The 21835-nt window shown below is 43.2% G+C and overlaps 1 protein-coding gene across 1 annotated transcript; it reads left to right on the top strand.

The window, feature by feature from the left end:
- The first annotated feature begins 533 nt into the window (after nt 1-533).
- LOC145907877 (cytochrome P450 1B1-like) lies at nt 534-20864 on the top strand. The gene is made up of 6 exons (XM_082994978.1): nt 534-837; nt 1286-1721; nt 15315-15401; nt 19261-19337; nt 19541-19757; nt 20091-20864. The coding sequence occupies exons 1-6, from the start codon at nt 629-631 to the stop codon at nt 20862-20864; spliced, it is 1800 nt and encodes a 599-aa protein (XP_082851104.1). The 5' UTR covers nt 534-628.
- Nucleotides 20865-21835: the final 971 nt, after the last annotated feature.

Genomic DNA, 21835 nt, shown 5'->3' with positions numbered 1-21835 from the left:
TTTTCGAGTATTGTTGCGTCATAGGCGCTGTATTGTCCACTCGAACAAGTCCTTTATTACTTGTCAGTCGGCTCGCTTCAGCAACAATATCGATCTAGTAACAACAACGTCAGTGGCGTCCGTTTTGTGCAATGTTAACTCGGTTTTATCAGTTTGTATACTTTGTGTGCTTATTTTTATAGTCGGCGTTTTATGTGACAGGCGAGCAAATCACGTTTAACGAAGACACATTGTGATAGACATGAACTGCCCAATACTCCTATGGCATTCACATTAGTGTCCGTGCATGTTTAAACGCGGTGTTTATGTACCACTACCATCTCGTATACCGCAAAAATTACTTTGCATAATATGGGTTTAAGATATTATGCCACACCATGTTTCGTACACATCGAAAAACGTAGCAGGAATATGCAGCATATCTATTTTAAACTGCAAAATTAAGTCGAGCAAAAGTGCGAAAAACGCAACATCCCTTTAATTATGCCTTTTTTCACAGCGGCGTAGGTTGATTATAAAGCTGTGCCGAACATTTAAGGCGGGCAGTTTACAGCTTGTTGGGATATTTGCATCTTTACAGCAAACCAACTGAATTTCTTCGGGCTTTCGCATGAAATCTTGATGAACAATGTTTACGACAGAGAGCTTGGTGGCCGCTGCTATTCGTTTTAAGACCGAAGTTCTCATTGTAATTTTGGTCTTCATCATTCTTCGCGGGATACTCGCATACTTTCGCTCCCGCCCAAACATACCGGGACCCTTTCCCTGGCCTTTGATTGGAAATGCTATTTCACTTGGATCTGCTCCACAGCTCTCTATGCAAGAAATGGCGAGAAGGTGAGTGCACGTTAAGTTACATTTTTAGGTTGGCAGGTTGGATAAAATGTTGGTAAATTAGTTGTCCACTGCAGTGGTTTCCCAAGTGTGTACAAATGACGCGGTGTGTCTGTGTGTCTGTGTGACGTTTCGCAGCTAAAAATTGTGAACATGAAAGAATTATTTCTTGTTTGAAGGGAAAATTCTGGGTTTGTACCTTCCAGCAAATGCGTTTCGCATACGAAAAGTTTGGAAACCATGTTTAGGCTAATGTACTAGTGCACTTTTAACTTGCGCACAGCAACTTAACGTCAGCATAAAAAGACCATTCTTAGTTCAAGAAAAGTAAAGTTTTTATTTAATTGCTGTATTGTTGGTTGCTTATTGATTCGTCAGACTTCAGCATATCAGAGTTGTTCACAGTGACGCATGTTTGTAAAGAAATTTTAATGCAATTTACAATTCTCAGGTATGGCAGTGTCTACCTGATGAAACTTGGCGGCGTCGACGTGGTCGTTCTTAACAGTTACAAAGTGATCCGGGACGCACTTCAGCGACAGGGGCAGATTTTCTCCGGTCGTCCAGCGTTCAATTCCTTCCGGAAGATCTCGCAAGGGAAAGGGATTGTCTTCAACGACGAGAAAACCTTGGGTCGCAAATGGTCCGACATGAAGCGAATCATCATCAAACTCCTCCATCGATTCACGGCGTCGCCGGAAACGCGAGGTTTATTGTGTCGTCACGTCCGTACTGAGACCATGCACCTGGTGAAGCAACTTTGCGAGCGCGAAGACCAAGTCGCCGTCGGAACGAAAAAGAAGAGTGCGGAAGGCGTTATCCAGGTTGGGATCGCCAATCTTATGTGTGCGATGATGTTCGGACACCGTTACGAATACTCTAATAAGGTGGGTTACTTTCCAGTATAAAACTTGACGTGTAGCTCAGAAAATGGAAAATAGGTTGTAAGTTAAATTTTAGACAATGAACAAGTGTCAAAGTGGTCAGGAACCAAAAGATAAATGGCCCACTCAAATAATTGAGAATAAACTCACTCATTTTGTCGCCTTGGGGCGATTATTGCCAACCTTGGTTATATGCCACATGGCGGACTGATATCTTCGAGGATTCCTTTCGTATTTGTGATGGGTCAGGTAAAATTTAAAGGCTCTTGACAAAATTATGCAACCTTCGCCAGTGTGCTATTTTAACCGCAAGATACTCGCCTCTTTGTGTCCACTTTTGTCGATGCTAGAGCGATCTCTGCAACGATTTCATGGTCCCCTAATCGTGTTTGATCGTCGCACCGGCGACCCGCGCCCTCGAGTTCGCCTAACATTTTGCTCGTCGCCTTCGTCGAATTTCTTTCTTTCCTGCAAAATGTTCGAACGGAGCATGGAAACAAAAACCTCCCTTAGCTCGGTATGATAACCAGGCTCGCTTGGAGCGATGCGGTTTCAGTCAAACGACAATAAAGCCTTGGCCCTATGTCACACTTACGGGATTAAGGTGCAGCAGCAGCAACAGCCAAGCGAACTGCGACGGCCGCGAATGTCTGACCTGTATGAAACGGTAATCCCGCCCCGCGGCGATGTGAGACCGACTGCAATAGCGCAAAAAGTCGGACGGTAAGGGGTTCGGTGCTTGTTTATTTATGGGGTCACCGTTGAAACGGCGAGTTCATCGCCGGCGTCTGGTCTTTCCGGGTCCCATCGCGTGCCTACAACCGCTTTACTCTCCAGCGCTGATGGATTAACGTAACTGCCCACTCCACTTTTGTCCTTATTACCGCCGACTCCCGCCTGATCGCGCGTGGTTTTAAGAAGAGATCGATTGTCCGTTACGTAAACTTTGTCTTTCGCGAGAGATTCCCAATATGTAAGAATATTAAAGTCTCATATCTTTCCCTTGTTTTCAATAACGAGGTGAGAATCAGTTCACCTGCCGATTCGTACAAGTGATTTGCATGGGATTTCTGTAACGAGCACGTGTTTGTGTTTCGGCGTTTATTTGTTTGTGAATTTTTGTTCGGTTGCTGCCATACTCCCTAACAAATTTCCAAGTGGTTTCTTGGTCAAAAACTACTTTATACAGAAGTTTATAAAGAGGAAAATTATGATCAGTCATACAACATGGGTGTTGGGAAGTGGCAACTGATCAGCAGCTGCACCGTGTTCATTCCAAAGCAACATGTAAAAGTTCGCAGCTAGCCGAAACGCATTGCACCAAAATCTTCGCATTCGAGCGTCACAAGCTTCGTCATGTTCGCTTATTTTCTCGCCCGCGAGCGTATAATCTGATTACGGAATTCGGGAGTACAATGCGTTACATATGTACAGCGATTTTCCGCAGCCGCGGACAAAGTTTCCGTACGACGAAGGGTAAATAAACAAATGCGCAGTCGACTTGACTGGTTTTGTGGCTACCGGCCCTTTTCGACACATTATGTTCAATCGTCAACCCCGCCGATCTGTTATCCAAAGAAACACTACAACGCTTTGGGTAAAGCAATGTACCGCTGACATTCTGAAAAACATTTTTCTTTGTGAATATCTCGGTTTACGAGAACTTCAAAAACTTCTGTAATAAATCCAAAGTCGTTTGTTCCACAATGTTTTGGATTGATAATAATGTCTGCTGCTAAGTCTTCATTTTTCGTAAACCTGCATGGGAGTTTGACAATTTAAACTCTTATTTAACTTGTTCGTAAAACTGATAATTAACACAAAGTGCACATTATTAATAACAGCGCGTCAAAAACGTGCAAAATGTACAACGTATCGCCTTTGTAGGAGTGTCGGTTTGATATTCGGCATTTTTTTTACTTTTTCCGATGACCGCTACCCAAAAACAACACAAGTGATTTTTTTTGAGTGGGCCAAGTAGCAGGTTGGAGCCGATTGTGGTTCATTCTTGTTTACGCATCACCAGTCGTCGTCACTAACCGCATCTCGCTCTAGTTCATTCAAAAATGGGACGACGGCCTTTTGATAAAATTGCCGCCAACCTTTCGTTGTTGTAAGTCAAGCCCGAAGTCGAATCTGCCTTTGCAAAAGGTGCGTTTTGTGCAGGGTTGCGTGTTGTATTGTCCTTGGGAAGGAGCATAACCGTTATCCAGGAAATGTACATAATTTGGGTGAGCCATTTTCTCTTGCCTTGCAAACAAGCAGGTCAGGAGTGATAAACTTATGTGGTGGCAATGACCTTTTGGTGGCAATGGTAACAATGCTTGTATCAGTAACGATGTCCAAAAGTTGCCTTCAGCGTAAATCTGCATTTCTTCGTTGTGTTTTCCAAATTAGTAAAAAAAGTCACGACTAAAATGAACAAAACTGACTAATATTTCGGAACAGCGCAGATAAGATCACAACACTGTCACATGTGGGTTCATAAATGACATTCGCGCCTTTGCCAAAACTTCAAGGTCAATCGAGTCAATCCCTCATCGCAGACTTTGATGAAAAATCTCACACACGCACTCGAAATGGAATTCGCACCATCACGGCCTGTCTTGTCAATGGGTGTTGACAGGTGAATAATAATCAGTTCTATGGCCTAAGGGCGGTTAAAGTCTTGATCAAACTTGATATATTTGTTGTCGACCACTTTCAACTTTTAAACCGAACCCCGGCATTTTTCTCAACGGTCGATGTTTTTCGAATCAATGTTTACAAATCTTATGTGGTCTGTGGATGCGTGGGTTTCATTTGCTTCGAATCGTTAAGTCAATGAACCAATCTTCAGAAAAAGATAAACCAATAAAGTTTTGCGCATGCCTTTGTATTCGCCGCGTTTTGCAGTCAGTTCCAACTACCTCACGTCATTTCATACCACCTTCCAGGCTCGTTTTCATGGTCACCAGAACCGCGCTCCGGGCAAAATATTTCGCAAGAAAAGACGCTTTCTTGTACTGTATATTTGTTCTTGGCGTGTAAACGCGAACTACCAAGGACGACGTTTGTTTCTGCTGTCATTAGCAAACATAGGTTTAGGAATGTTTTTTTCACATTCCGCAGATGGATGCTGTATACGGGGTTACATGAGCTGTTGGCGGTTTTATTTGTGCCTTTTAACTCCATACAATAAATATTTTGACAGACTGCCGCCCTACACCCTTTCAAAGAAAACGTAGGTCAATATTCCGGTTAGATAATGCGCTACTTCGGTAATCGTATCAAGTTGAAGCTCTCGTTATGGTCGTCGAACAAGCAGGCTAGCAAATCGTTGAAGTGGCCAATTGTTAACACAGGCCCCGTAGCTCTGTTTAAGGGTATATAGAGAAGACTGGTGTCGGCGGCGCGCGCGTTTTCGTTATCAGCTGCGCTTCTCATGTGGTCTCCCCGGTTGCGTGCCAAGGCGCCCCGCTCGTCCGATCCAGTTACGGGATCAGAATGCGACCCCGCGCCGGTGCGCTTGTCACGTGACTTGCCCCAGGGTGTGTACGAAAAAGGCAACAGCTCGCAGAGAAGTAAGTGAAAAAGGCAAAAAATGATGAAAGAGAGAAACCTGCAAAAGACCGACGGTCAGAGTTTTGGTGTGACGACTGTGGTTAGGTTTGCTTGTCTCATTCTTTTGCCCAAGATAAAATAAACATGCAGAGGCGCTACTTACTTCACGACTGAAATTGCCCTCGTTATATTGGAAACGGAATCTTTGTCATCCGCTGTCCTTTAAATGTCGCGGAACGCAAATACCTCCGAACCAAAATCCACAACCGTGAAATAACGCCGAGCTTTTGGGGTTTCGCCGCAAGCGCAAAAATGTGCTGACTGGGGTTTGTCAACTTGGTAATCCTGAACAGTGTTTGCAGTTACGTCGAATATATGTTAGACCACACCGGCAAAAAAATTTAACGCTAAACGGTTATCAGGGCTCAAAAAAGAGCAAAAAAATTACTTCGGGTTATATGATTAGTTATACAAAAATTTGTGTCAAATTTTTCGTCCCTTTTTATATCTTTGTGTCTGATATAGAGCAACAATGTTGTGATGTACATTCGCTTTAAATTGTTGGACATAATTTGCCTAAAATATTTTCTATATTAATTCCTTTTTCCCAACGTGAACTATTTCTCCTTTCGCCGAACACGCGGCAGCTTTACTTAACGTTTATTTGATCTAACAAGTTTGAAGTAACAATTTCCACATTAGCGAGCACAACGTGCTGCACTTCTTTCCGCGCTGGTCTGAGTTTGAGGAATTTGATCCTCACGACTTGAAAAAAAACATTTCTCGTTAAGCTACAGAATTATGTCGTGCTCCTTGCTGCTTTTTTCAATGTAACCGATTTAATTGCTGTTATTTTTTCAACTTCGCCTTTTTCCAGTTCGTTTGTGTTGATGAAAATAACCAAAAAGTGTGGGTTCTATAACATCTGCAGATACGTAAATGCGATACACTTCGTCGTAACGGTTTGGCACAAAAACTGCGTGTAAATGCCATGTTCTGCGATTACCACGACGTGAGGCCCGAAAAAACAAAAAAATTGAACTTTCTTTTGTTTTGGGGCCGTAACCCAAATCCGTTTTGTCTGTCGTCGGTGTCAAATTAAAAACGCCGCAAACAAAATGTGCCCTTTAGAATAAAAATTCCAGCAACAAAAACAAGTAGAGCGTTTTCGGACATTTTCACAAGTTGTTGACGTGTCTTTTTTTGCTTCAATTGTTTACTTGCTCTTGTGGGCAGTTTGGTGCAAACGTCCTACAATGACACGCATGTATTTATAGGCGTTAATGATGATCGCGTGCAGTTGTCTGTGGTGCACCTCAGGGCGTGTGATTACAACCTCGTAAATCTGTTTTCTTTACCTCTGCGTCACAGTCTCTGTTGCATGCGGACGTTCAGTGCTTTCCATGATTGCCTTTATGGGCCGATGCTGCGGTGATTTGTCTGCACGCTATCCTGTTGTTGAGTTGGTGCATTTCGCGTCGGATGAAAACGTGATGCTTCCGGTAGACGTGCTTTCCAGCTTTCCGTTTTCGCCTTTAGTCGCAAGTGCGACGTTTTTACGCTATCACAACTGAGACTACAACACAGCTTTTGGTGTTATGTACGTCCTTATTGTCACTTACTACCCGTGTTTTAGGCCCTCTGTTTGTGCAACATCCAACTGATGGTGTACAAGTAAGAATATGCGAAGGGAAATCGAGATGGAAAATCACACGCACGTCTATTCAATGGCGTGTACAAGCGGGACAACTGCGGACAGCTCCTTTCGTTTGTTTTGCCGAACCCTGTTCGATTTTCACGCCTTAAACCGCGATTTCCCGATTGAAAGCGGATAAAAGTGACTTGTCGTTCGGGCATGGACCCTTCCCCCTATAATACATCGCACAGACGCCGACACGATCGAACTGTTGTTTGGTAATCTGCGAACATGCTTTAGGGCTTTAACAACAGATTCGCGTGCGAGGCGGTCGGATTCTTCGCAGCAATCGGGTTCGTTCGAGTGATGACGTCAGCAAAGGCCCTACCTGTTTGCCAAGGAAGCGGTCAAACGAACCTTTTCGTGCGAACGACCTCGGTGACACCAACTTGACTCCTGTTTCTAACTGTTGTGTTTGTCCAAGTGAACGAGGCGCGCTGTTTGAGAGGGCATACACGAAATGCCCAGTTTTCGACTCACTCTGCAGCAAAATCGACCAAATCGCCAAAGTTCAAATACCTGATTGCGATTAGTTCAGAGTTCGGCTTGGTTTAAATTTTGGTAAATTTTGGTTTCTACATTTCGTTTAACATGTAAAACCTTCGATTCAGACCATGGCTTGAATACGTATACCCATTATATTTAAAACAGATGAAACACAATGTATGATACTTTTTCCCGATAACAATTTGTTGTTTTCTTTGTCCATCTGCAATGCTGCAATGTCATTGAAGTGGTCGGTGACTAAATGCTTCTTTTAGCTTTTCACGATTAAAAACATGTGACCTTTTATCTGAATGACGCACGCGCTCTGCAGGTGCAAACTTTTCATTGCATTCAAGACTGATAAAATTCCGTTTTCAAAATATTCTCGTCAGGGCGGCAATCATTCTTGCATCTGTGGGCTGTTGTTTACGTATTTGTCGCTTATGGGTTTACCATATCAAGCGACATCAGTTTTTCTGCAACAGTTCGGATGAAAAGCACCTAGATATGGACACAGTGGCGCCTTTGTGTCGGTTATTTAACTCAGTCGTTCTTCAACATGCGATACCATTTCTAAACCCGAACTATTGCCATTCACAAGAGCACCGCCTACAATTGAAAGTACGTCGTGGTTGTGCAGCTTTTTAAAATCACATTTACCGCTATTGTTTAAAGCATGACATAGGTAAAACGAATTGACAAGCGTGATAAGAACACAATTCAACAAAATTGTTGAACTCATGTTATCCAATCACGTGCTTCATGCGGGTCACGTGATCAAATGCTTGCAACTACAATAGGATTGGGAGTGGTTCGGACGACACTCGTAATGTGGTAAGATATCGGCAATCACCGCGCGTAAGTCCACACCGTGCGTGAGAACAAGCCCATTGAGTCGCACGCGATCCTTCGTGCGAGATTGGCCTCGTTAATTATTGATATGGGCGCGTGGCAGGGCAGCAAATTGCTCCGTAATGCCCAAGTCCGATCGGCGTCGTTGGTGATTCGTTTCTGTTTTTCGTGTTGGCGGATTGGTTTGTTTTTTCCTCAGAACTGCAGGAAGAAGGCAATTATTTCAAGCTTGCTTTACATTTTAATGAGGTAACGGTTCGTTCTGTGCCGCAATGAGCCCGAAATGGCAGAGCGGTGTACACCGTAATTGCGTGAATAATAATTTCTCTATGTTTGTCTTTCCGTAATTCATTTCATGAGTACTTACTCAGTGTTTATCTTGCGTTTTCCGTTCAATTTTCTTTCACCTGAAACTTAATTTAACGTTAAAACAACCGCGGGTGACCGCAATAAATTTTGATTGCGAAGTCTCGAAGAGCAAAAGCTTATAATATAAATGACATTCAAGTCTGTTCCGGCGCACTTCGGAAAAACCACTTGGAACATGCCGTGACAACTACTGTAAATAGTTTGCCGCAGCGACAAGCCGTGACTGAGTGACCACATTGACTCATTAAGGACTGTGGCTGACCCGTCCTCTACATGAAATGATCGCCCGTTGGCCTTTTAACTTCGTTCGGAGTCCTTCTCACGCGATTCGCTTTTATGTCAGAGCTCTGTTGGGTAATTTTGCACCGAGCGCGTGTCGTTTTAAAAGTTGATGCTTTCGTGCCTTTTAGTGACTTCTTTCGCTCGTCCTTTACTGTTTTGTTTGTCACTTTGATTAGTGCTCTGAAATTCCTCTGAAACCCATTTCAAAGCCATGGATGCATTTCCACCAGGTCTTCAAAACTTCAAAAAGGAAACGTTTTTTTGGCTTTTTCCTGGTAATGCTTCACACATTAAAAATATTGCAATAACTTAGTTAAATGTGTGCGCCTTCTGCGGTTTGTAGTTAACCGGCCTACTCGCCTTCTTCAACACGACAAGTACAAATCGAAGGGTCGTGGCTCTTCGACCTTCTGCTGTGCTGCCCACTTAGCGCAATTATCGTGAAGTGGAACAATGCGTTTTCACGTAGGCCATTTCAACACTTTTGCTCGTTTGCAAATAGAATGAAAACACGGGAAATATGTTCTTTAATGTAAAACGTGGTTTGGAAATATTTGAAAAATACACAAAAGGATTCAAATTACGATTGGGAGCTTTACGTTGTTGGTGTAAACATACAGTTGTGTCAATATTGATTAAAATTATATCATAGTAAACACCCCTGCTTCGGTGAGGCATCTGTGTTTTCCAGTATGTAACCCGCTAGTTTTCACGCGTTTAAATGGAGCTCTGTAGGAGATAAAGTGCTTACCGGACACGCCCACGCTGAGGATTGGGAAACAAAACCTCGCCGACCGCAAGCCGATTATTTACGCAAGCATAGCGGTTGTTTACATTGCATCGGCACGCTCGCAGCTGATGTTGACACGTGCGTCCGGCGGGTTTGTCTGTGGGGAACTCCCGCGGGTTGAGGCCTTGCCGTCTTTGAAAACATTGTTCGCAAAATCAACAAGCGCGTCATTTCACTAGACACGATTATGACAATATAGTTTGCAGCATGTAAGGCTCCAAAATTGTGAGTGCGTGACATTTTCGGGCATTACGCCAGGGAATTGCGCAAAAACCGAATGAGTTGGCCGAACTGCGCGCTGTCCTGCGCACGACCCTCTATAGAGCGTGTTTCGCTTGTGTGTTCATATTCCAGAAATCACTACGGAGTCCGGCCATGCAAATATGCCTCGTCATTTCGTTCCTCTGCTCGCCGAGGCGCTCAATATGAAAATACGGAAGCCATTTGGAACAATTAAGCGGTTTATGGCGTGTGGAGTTGGGGTTACAATAAGTTCGTCGTGGCGCTTAGCACTAATTTGTGTCCATTTAATGCACCGGCGAGGATGGATTGCTTTCCTTTATCCAAATGGCGCCGAATATAGACTTTTCCAGAAGCGGGGAATGCATGCTGCAGCGGCTCGTATATTTTCCTGCGAAGTTATTCTTGGTCGCTTTGTGAGTGTGCTGAGAAGTTCACACAATACCGAGCATTTGCGTTGATGTCCCGATTTTGTTACTCCCACAAATGTCCATTTGACTTTCGTGGCATCTTTTGTGGAAAGAATTGTTGTGTTTCTTCCTATGAATACCAAGCAGAAAACCTGATATGGGTTCGTGGCCAGAATATCCTGCGTTTGAATCCCGGTGTTCAAAAATCTACGAAGCTCAAAAGTAAAGTCTTACTGACGATGGTTTTTTTCTATTGTTTTTTGCCTTTTACACGAAGTATTTATACGGGAAGGCAAATCTGTTGGTACTCGCAGAATGATTTACTTTATTTTTTATGTTATTTTTTTCGACTGATTCCAGTTTTGTGGCCCCCGAGAAACACAATTAAATGCTTGACACGTGTCAAAAATTGTGCCGTCAATATGTCGATAAGGTTATGTCAATTGTTCTGAAAGTTCACGCGTGCGAAGGACGACATTTCCACCTCACATAATTATAAATTATCAGGACGATTTTCAACCATGTTTGAAATTGTAGCAGACAAGCCGACTTAACTTGTCATTTGCCACCGTTATTTTCCAAAACTCGTTTTAAATTGTTAAGCGAAGTTTTTTATTTAATTTGTCATGCGACGCTCTTTGAAAAACAAATCGATGCACCAGTTATGGAAAAACCGTACATGGGTTTCACCTTGCAATGCGGACAGTATACACTTCCGAAAATGACGGAAACCGTTAGTGAGTTCCAGGACGTCGCCTAGTACCGTGTGGCCTCATTTAACCGCGCCCACTTAAAGATAAACCGCATTATGTTCGCAAATTCATGCTCACTCGTCTCTCTGGGTTGTTAGTGGGGCAAATTTAATTGGATTCCTCGTGCATTTCCAAGTCTTTTAGAAAAAACTGCAGGTTTTTTTAACTTCTAAGGTGAACAGTCGAAGGAAAAAAAAAATGTATAATTTTTACAGCACCGAAACAGGAATGAGTATTTCCCGTTTGTTGTTGCCAGCCTGCTTCTAAAAGCCGGGTCGTAAAGGTGATACCGCGAAACCACTAAAGGAAACCGAATAAAGGCTGTAGCGCCACGACAAATTCACGAACTCCACAGGCGTGTTGGATTTTCCAGACATTATACCCATGGCACGTAAAAGTCGTTCGGAAAGCGATGATTAAAGTGCTAGTTCTAATTACGGCTCGCACGTGGAAGCCATCACATATGATATGACGCTTCGAACCACGTGGAGCGGTTCTGTTGATGAATGGGGCCACGTGATTAAATTACCCCGTTGGAACGCGGTGGCGTACACTGCGTTTCAATAAAATACAAAGGACTATTTCTGTAGATTTTACAAAAATGTTTGCGTGCATTGTTTTGCACATTTAAACGGTATTTTTAATTCAATCGCTTTGTTTTCTCACGAAAATGCAACAACACTGTTAACGCGCACTTACAGCGTGACGCTGGGATTTGAATCCATGTCATCTGAAACATTGGGGTGACAGAATCAAAACACCGCAGCTTCAGCACGACAGGCGTAAGGGACAGCACCCAAATACAGACGCCCGATTGCGGACTTGTGGTGACCTCAGTGTTCGTGTGAGGAGCAGGTCGATAATTCCAGCCCGTAGCACGCGATTCGCGGCGCCAGACTCCTCTCCGCGACACGCGTCCGCCTCACATCTGCATTCACGGGCCTCCGTCTCCCCGTTTCCGATCCCGGGGATCCTGTTTTTCCGGTTTCAAGCGTCCGCAGCAAAATTGGGAGTCTGGGAGATCACGATATCGTCTGCGTCCGCAAATAGATTTGGCAGCGAACGGATGGCCGTTTTGGGAGACTGGATCTGAGCCAATTGTGGCGTCACAATCAGCGCGCGCGTGCTGTCTCCTTTCTTCGGTTTTGGTTTTATGGAATATCGCTCCAGAATGGTCAACTAAACTGGTAAAGCGCAATGCAGGTTCGCACAATCATGACATAAATGTCAGTCCATTGTATCTCTGTGAAACATCTCCATTTAATTGCATAAGTTTAGAGTACGACCAGCAACACTATTTCGATGTCCCCCCTATTGTTCAAGGCGTGGCGAAACCTTCACAGTCGCGTGCAAGACAACTAAATTATTCCACCTCGTGGTTTTGTTTTCCTAGAATTTTCGCACCGTGTCAGCGCCCGTGAGGGTGTTATATGTCTTAGGTGCTAATTTGAAACCGGTTTAGGAATTATATAATGATATTCTGGCCAACATTCCTGGAACTGCACGGTTCGAATAAGTCGTGCGGTGAAGTCCAGGTAGGGATTGCCAATGATCTCTATGGATTTTTTGCTCTTCATGAGGACGGCGTAAAAACAAGGTTTACTGATACAAGTTTCCGAAACGCTATTCTCGATCTTCGCACAACAATGACGGTCATTTTATGTCCAACAATTTAACTGTGAAAAAGCACTTGCATCTTTATAGAAATATGACATATACGTTTCAACTCTACATGAAACGTGTTCATTGCTTTCATTGAATGAAATTAGAATTGTGTTTGCCAGCTAAATTGCCCTGGGGAAAGTTCCATATGTGATTAAGACTATACCAAACATTTGCGTTCAATGAGACTTGATCTTATTACAATGCACCATCCCATCCCCATCGCAAGATTTAAGCTTCCCATGTACAAAGCAGATCCGTTAACTAACCAAAACCGTCGCAGCGGTGCAATTGCAACAGGATAGCGCGTTTAAATGCCACGTAATCTTTGCCATGTTAAATCAATTTTGTCACGGTAGATTAGTAAACAGAATCACTGTCATCTGCACCAAAACTCGTTGCAGCACAAACTTGGATCCGCATTGCAAATGGATGGGGTCCCTATGAACTTCCTTATGAGCAACGTGTACTTTGTTAATTCAAGCTCCTTCGGCAGCAAATCAGTGGTCAGGTGTTGCTCATCTTTTGAATGCGGCTCATGACTACAGCTTTTGAGGTTATGTCATGATGAGTGCTCGTGACTCGTGAAAGAGCGGTTTTCAAACACCGCATGGGGTTTACATGAGGTCCCGTTGCTATACGCGATATGCCAGTTTTCTTTGGGAAGTTTTTCCGATTTTTAATCTGGGCATAAATAGCTGGGTTATTCCGCGTCGGTTATCTTCGAGTATTTGGTATGTTTGCTATATAGGTGCAGTTTTGCAGTGTTTTTTCATCCAGGGTATGTCTTTTGTACTTTTCAAGTACATTTTGTCAGCATCAGATGCAAACCCGAACCGGCCCAGTACCGCAGACCTACTCCAGCAACATTCCCAGGCCAATCCAGACGGGACGGTTGTGGACAAACTTGATGACGGTTCGGTGCAGATGTCTGCCTGGTGCATTGTGGGTCCTGACGTCAGTGTGGGGTTTTGTGGCAGATTGCGTGGGCAGCGGTTTTCAAAGAAACTTTGGCAAAAACTACCCTTGTATTGAACTTTTGGGGCCGGCGCGCCCACTAGGCGAACTAGGTGGCCGCCTGGGGCGTTCAACCTTTATGGGAGGGGGGCGCAGAACTGCTTTATTAATTACCGGTTTTGTAACTTTTCTCGACTAAAATGAAAACAAAAACGATTTGGGTTACTGACACTAAAAAATTCACAACTTTTGGGTAATGATGAATTGCTTGTGTGAAATGTGATGCAATGCAGCAAAGCATGCAGCTTGACATGGGTGCGCCCTTCACTGCCATTGGTACTTTACGTGTAGCTTTAAATATTTATCTGCACCAGCCTCGAACGGAATGCAGGTGATTACACCCATCTCGCTTCCGTAATTGTCACTGAACTCAGATGACCTTGACTTTCTCTCACGTTCCGCCAAAAATAGTGTTTCGTGAGCTGATGCTGTCATATACCAACTTGAAATTACGGCTTTGTTGCTTGAAATTTCTTAATAAATCCGTCGATTTAGGTTAAAAAGAGTTTGGAAAATGTTTTTGAAAATAACTTACACCATAGTAAATACGATGCCCGCTTTGCTCTGCGGTAAAAAAACAAGTCAGTTGGGACTTATCCTTACGTGACAATGCTTGTGATGTCACAATGGTTAGGCGTGATTTCCTTTCGAGTTATGGCCGTTTGCCAAAGAACAAAAATGCGTAAATTTCAAACATTCATTCACTCAGCTCTTTAGAAAATGCTTCCGCGGCATTAGAAATATATTTTTAAATCCATTGAGTACGCTCCCTAAACAAAAAGGGCGTTGTCGTTCCGCACCAAAAACTGTCCTAGACCCAGAACCGGCTCCATGTTTGTAAAAAGGCAATTGTGGTTCTTTGGAGCGTATCTGCGGTTCCACTTGGGGCCGAGCGGCGTTGAGTTGTAATTAACTTGTTGACAATATAATAGAACGCCTGGAATTTCATTCAGCTTTTGTTGATTGTACTTAGTTGCAACGTCAATTTTGGGGTGCAAACTTTGAACTTAGTTAACAACGCTTTCGGTAAAAAGTTTTAAAATCTTCAGGAATTTATTTGCAATATCGTTATTGTGTTTGTCTTGTAATTTACAAAGCGATCTCGCTGTCGCTTTACGTCAAATCGAACAGATAAACGTTTATTGTTCGCTATCCGTCCTCCCAATGAGCACGCATTCCACCAGTGACAGCGAAGTCGGCAAAGCAATAATCGGGTGCAATGAAAAGTATATTGAATTGTTACAAAGTAACGGAACATGTGGTCATTATAGCTTAATTTCTTTAAGTTCCGTTTTTAACCAATGACAAATTTGTGCACCCTTGCTTTAAATGCTAGAACCGCTGACTGCAGGAAACTGACCAACGAAATACAGCTTTCTGTCGAATGTCACTTTTGAAACCTGTCGTACACTAGGCCCGTGGTTCGAAACCACAACAGCCGCAGTTTCATATTCGAGTGCTGAGGATTTGATTCATTCAAAGTTTTATCTTTCGCAGGAGTTCCAGGACCTGGTCAGTCTCAACCGAGAATTCGGCGAAGTCATCGGACCGGGAAGTCAAGTCGACGTCATGCCCTGGATCAAGGTCAGAGACTTTTCATCAATATAAGCTTTCAACTGACTTAATACCGATGTCACCGCGTTCCGCTTTGCCGCGATCCAATAAGGCTGATAGAAATTCCCATTCTAATTTCGTAACCGGTTTCATTATATGGGAGACATGCTGTAGGCGCAGGAAATCCGGCAGCTGGCGTGCTTTGCTCGGTGCTTTGAGTCCACGCTGTACCCATGTGGGCGATTTTAGTCGACAGTCATTCCAGGTGTAGCGGCTCTGTGGATGTTCCTCTTCACCCTCCACCCTTTTTACTTGCAATTATATTCGAATCAGTTCAAACTCCAGTGATTCCGTTCGGTTCAGTTATTGGTTTGTGTTCAGCTGCGTTAAAAAACAAGAAGAAATCTTTCTCAAAATGCTTTTAATTGTGTTTTGTTTGTGTTTTGCTGAAAGTTACCTGCGGTACCGCGCAACGTAACCACAATGCGATTCAAAACAATTAAAATGGCGGTTTCTCGGGAAGACTGGGATTTTCCTCTCGGAAAGAGGTAAAAGAAACCGACTGTTCAAGATATTGGTTGTCGCAACTGCACAAGACCATTCCGTTCCGCAAAGTTTCGCAAACGCCACAAATTCTCCCAGCCATGACTGACTCCAAAGTTCAGCGCGAACTTTAAGTCGGGTTAGTGACCACTGCCTCAAGGACAGGCGGACGGACCTTGCAGTTGCACTCGATGGTCATGCCGGAATGTGTGACGTCAAAGCGAACTCACTGCAGGTCGTGGTGGTTCCTCCCCTTGCCCGGAGCAACACTTACCGTCGCGCACCGTTTTTGCTCGAATATCTTGCATAGTTTTTTTTCGCTGGAAAGGAGCCGTCGACCCCCTCTCTCTTTTCCCTTGGTCTCTTTCGGGGTTGCGCTTTTCTCTTTTCTCAAACCTCTTGTCGCGTTTTGCCGCAATGAGCGACAGAGGCGACAGGAAAAAACGCCTCAGCCGCGCTCCTAAAACAGTCAGTGAAGCGAGGCCGGCAACCTCTTCAATATAGTTACTGCAGAATAAGGGATCGGTGGTGAAAAAAGTGACGCCCGTCTGAGTGGACTCTATTTTTAGTTAAAACATGTCAATGCGCGAGAGGCTTTTGCCGAGTTTCTTTGCCACGTGACCGCCAGCTGGTGGCGCGTGACGCTCGGCGGAGCGTAACAACGAACTCGGGCGGGTTCAGCGGACGATTGCGTGACATGGCACACTTTGTCGCTTCCTATCATTAACTGTGACGACCGACGGTTCGCCGCCCGCCAAATTATGGGTCGGCAGTTCGAGCGAAAACCAAACCGTTGTTTGCGGTCTTTCTCGCCCCGATTTCCCGCGAAACATTTTTTTGTGTTAGTGTCGTGTTGGTGTATTCAAGGTGAAAATTGTTTAGGATTGATGCGAAAATTCGCTGAAATTAATAGTGATACAATTACGAAATAAGGGAGGTCAGTTCGTGGTCAATGTTAGTTGAATAAAACAAATGTGCTGCAGCAAGAGTGTGATTTTTCAACAATTGCTCTAACGTACAGATCACTGTAATTATATGCTGCAGATATCACCTAAACAAAGATAAAAATCGCACATGAAGGTACAATTAGAATATATGTAAATGTTTTATTTTCACTATTTCAAAGATCCTCGAAAGATCGTCATACCGAAAAAAAACGTTTTGTAAATTTTTGATTCATTTATTCGATTGTCTTTAAAAGCTAATTTGAAGTGACATCACATTTCATTGTTCTGTAATAAACGACAAAATCAATCCAAACTTTTTTCGACACAGTTCGCATAACTTGATTGCTGGATTCAATACCTGTAATGTGTGTGATAGCTGATAACACAGTATTTGTTAAAGTTTAAGATGTCCAGGTTCACACCGAAAAGCGTTTAGTGAGCTTTGTCAACCTGAAGAATTATGTTTATTAACGACAGGATGCGCAGAGCTAATTCAATCGCCTTGGGGTAAAGATACGACCAATTCAGCGGTTTCTGTGCTAAAAGCTGTGACAATATTTACTCTGACAGTAGCGCGCAAATACGACATGTGTTCTGTTTTTATAGGATCCGCGGAGTATGCGGGGGTCAGTTAATAGAGTATAAATTTAGTAACACTTAATCTCCGTCTGTTGTGCTTAGTGGGACGTTTCTCTGCCGCGCTGGTGGCAACCCCCACCTTCTTTATTCATTTTATGTTAAATTTTACTTTTAAATTGTTGTGTTAATACCTGAACCAGCGTTTTCCAAACAGTGGGTTACCATGCCGTGTAGTGTGGTGGTGAGAGTGTGCTGCATGATAATTTAAACAAAACATTGAAGCAAAAGAATTTTTTTTGAAAAAGGGCAAATAACGACTTATGTCAGTCTTCTACGACTAAATATTGCAAACATTGTCCCGGTATAATTATTGCGTCCCGAGTACGGTGAATCTTTCCAAATTCGCCACACGCAAAAAACAAACCGCGGCTCGATACTTGGTTTTTCATGCAGTTGCTCAAATCGTTCGTACGGAACCGCATATTACGCAATAGCGACCGAATTTACGATGTTTTTTCCACTTGAAAGACCACAATTGCTACCTACGATCGGACTTAATCCGATAGCTCTGGATTGGAAGCAACGGTTTGCGGAATTTCTCGGAATAAACGTGACTCCTCAGTGATTAAAATATTAAATGATTTTCACTGAATTTTCAAATCTTTCGATTCCACCCTTTGGCGCCACTCAACGGAACGTTACGAAAAACTTTCATGTATTTTTCTGGAATTTCTTGAAGCACTATAGAATATTAACAGAAGCATCCAGATTAGCTATATTACCTCTATAAAAAAGCTGTTTTGTGGCATTTCTGTTGACGAGTATTGTTCACAGCCACCTTAAAACGTTGAAACATCACATATTAGTTGTTTACCAAAACCTGATTTATTGTTAATTTTTTCAATGCCGTCGTTGGTTTCCAATACATCTTTCCGTCAAGGGTTTTTGTTAATTATCGCAAAAACATTGTGAGTCTCATTTTCTTACTCCTTACAGCGTCATACACTCACATCACGTGACAAACGAACTCCTATTCGGCGAAACTAAATATTAATTCAGGGGTAACTTGAGTCTCGCGTTCCAATCTTATCGACATCTGGGGCACTTTGCCTGGCTCTGTCACGTGGCAAACAACCTCGCGAGCCGGACGCGCGAACCCTTTGTCGGCATGTCGCCGCGTCATGGGAGACTTCTTACGTCATAAAGGGTGTTCTTGTGTGCGGACCGAAGGCCCCGGGGTACGATTTTAGCGGGACGGCCAACACCATTACCTCCCCACCACGCGCATTCCTATCTTGCCTTTTTGCGAAGTTCGGCCGCCCTTGCACCGCGATGTTTCTGTTTAAAACTGCTGCGGAGGAGCAATTTTTGGGGCCGCTGCTTCTCTTTGCGAGCTCCCATCTCTCTCCGTCACCCGTCGTGACCGCATGTTGATCGCGACAATCTACTGGCAAGTTATGGAAACATTACGCGTCGCTGTCTTACAAGTGTTTCCAGTTTAACTTTTGTCGACTGTCTGCAAAATTGCGAGCAGGCGCACTTGTTGCTGCCGATGAAAAATGTTTGCATGCGTTCTTGCAAGTTTTGCAGTCTTGGGGGGTTTAAATTTTCACAGGTTTCATGTCATACAATTTCCGAAAACTTGGAACGATAAAATTTCCGAAGCATGGTATATGAGTAAACACAAGATATGTAACAACGTTTGGAACGTAAAATATTTACAATTTGTCACAGTTTTATTCAATTTTCCTTTTTTTTTCTGTACCACAAAATAAATTTTACCATTTGCGCGAAAAGTAAACTTATTATTTTTCTTGCAGGTTTTTCCAATGTTTGCCAAAATTGTCAAGACTTTCAACTTTCTCAACAACCGAACTAATAATTGGATGATTGCAAGGTAATTTTACTTCGCGTTTTTTTGAATTAAGGGCATTGTTAATCTGGTGCATTTCAACACTAACGTGTGTGTAGACATTATTCAACATTGACAAAGTACATTTTATGTCTTAAACAAAATTCCCATGGGCAATTTAACCGATCCAGCGTGCGGAGACAGTCGTTTTTTTTTACAAACAAAAGACACGTTTATTTTTCATAAAGGAGCAAAGAACATCGGGAAACCTACATACATGGAGTCATTAGGGACATTGTCGATACCTTCATCGCCGAAAGCATAAACGACCCGAGACAAATCATCAATGAAGAAGACACCGTTGCCTTGACGACCGACGTGTTCGGCGCCGGCCAGGACACGCTCTCTACTGTCATCCAGTGGATTTTGCTCTACATGGTTTACTTCACCGATCACCAACAAAAAGTAAACGTTGTCATTACTTTTTGGATTCTATTGTAATTATATTGTTCGGTGTTCTCTTGGGACTTATTCGTTTTGGGTCAATCATGGTTACAATTTTGTGTATTCCCATTACTTCGCCGATATCAAATAACAACAGAAAACAAGCAGTCAATGACAACCACGATGATTGTAACAAAAAGAATCGTAAATTGAATACCTCTGCTCCAAATTAACCGTAAGCACCAACACCTAAAGTCAAAGTTTATTCCGAATAGTTGGCATAAATTATAACTTTAGCTAACGTAAAAATAAAGGAATAAGTTGCAGTTTCACTTTACCATTTCTCTGGTTTAGATTAAAGACGAATTGGACCTCACCCTTCGGGGTCAAAGGTTGCCGACCATCGACGACCGCAAGCACTTTCCATTCACGGAGGCAGTTCTGCACGAGATCTTCCGCCACTCGTCTTTCACTCCCTCCACTATCCCACACGAGACGAGTGAGCCGACAACATTAGGTCAGTACCACATCCCGAAGAGCACCATCGTGTTCGTGAATCAATACGCAGCGAATCGTGACGAACACGAGTGGCCGGATCCGGATACATTCGACCCGTACCGGTTCCTCAAAGCAGACGGGACGTTGATCCACAAGCCCCACGAACGTTATCTTTCATTTTCGACCGGCATTCGAAAATGCCCAGGCGACGAAATTTCGCGACTATTGCTCATACACTTTATCGCCACGTTTTTCAGCGTGGCTGAAATTGTGCCAGAGAGCGGACACACTCCGACGCTAGAGGGCGTCTACAACCTCTCTATGAGGCCCAAAGAACTCAAATTCAAAGCTCGGCTTCGACATAGGCGAGTGTTTGAAACTGCCTTCGTGCATCTCGAAAAGGTGGCCGTACCAGTGCACAAGGACAAGGTCGACATCATTGAAAGCGAAAACATCAAACCTGATCCCGTGCACGTAAACGGATGGAAGAAGACTCTCGAGACTGAATTTTCCGATAACGACTTTGAGACGATGGAGAAAGTTAGCCGAGTAATGCGGAAGCGGAAATCGAGAAAGTTGCCTTTTGATGATATAAACGGCAACCAGATTTACGGCCTATGCGCAAGATGATTGCTGGCACAGTGATTGCAATGATATTGTCAATAATGTGATATTATTTATAAAGGAACGTGGAGTTTGTGAAAGAAAGTGAGCGCAGTTTTAAACGGATATATCACACTAGGTATCTGGAAGATATAACCGCTGCAAAATTACGGTATTTTGTGAACCGGACAAAACTGGGATTGTTGTCCTCTATTCAGCATAAAAGGCATTTTTCTGCAACACACGCTCACTTGTAGCATTTCAAAAGTTATTCTCATTTTTGAGACCTTACAGGTCGAAACAGTGTGCACACCCTGTCTGCAGCTCCCGATCTGATTCTTGTTTTTAATGTTCGTATAATATTATTTAACTGGAAGTGTTCAACTTTTCTATATTTTTAAATATCTCCTCACATTTGTTATTTCTCAATCGAGAAGTGTTGCCTTGTTGCCTAGCTCTCCGTTTTGTTTATTACCTGTAAAGACAGTACATACATTTATCGTGGTTTTCGAACGCTTTTTGCTCCCCAGTGCCGCGTAAAATTTTATGCAAGCGACCGCCACCTTGCGACTCGTATTTTGAAATTCACGCCTTTTTTGCTCGCCTCACCACGTTCTTCAAGCTGAAGTCCGCTTTTCCCTTAAGCGTTTGCGATATCAGTGTTATACTGGTACATTAAGCTGACCAAAAACCGTGGTTTAATCTGATCAGCGCCCAGTCCAATAGTTGCGCATTGACGGACACCATATACACTATAATGTTTTCGCTTTATTAATGGAACGATAGGACTGATTTGTAGTCATTTAGCGATACAACTTTCTGATTTCCTGCGATATGGTTGACTAAAAACGATTAAACACTCTTCGAAATGTCATTACGACTCTATCATTATAATTTAATCACCAATAATATAGAACGACAGTAGGCCACTTCAGAATTACCTAACCTTTTGAATTTTGCAAGCAGCCATTTGCGTGATTACGCTTTTTTGAGTAGCT

The sequence above is a fragment of the Ascidia mentula genome, chromosome 1, assembly GCF_947561715.1.
Source record: "Ascidia mentula chromosome 1, kaAscMent1.1, whole genome shotgun sequence".
NCBI classification, from domain to species: Eukaryota; Metazoa; Chordata; class Ascidiacea; order Phlebobranchia; family Ascidiidae; genus Ascidia; species Ascidia mentula.
Note: the sequence above shows the minus strand (reverse complement) of the source record. Positions and strands in the feature narration are given on the sequence as shown.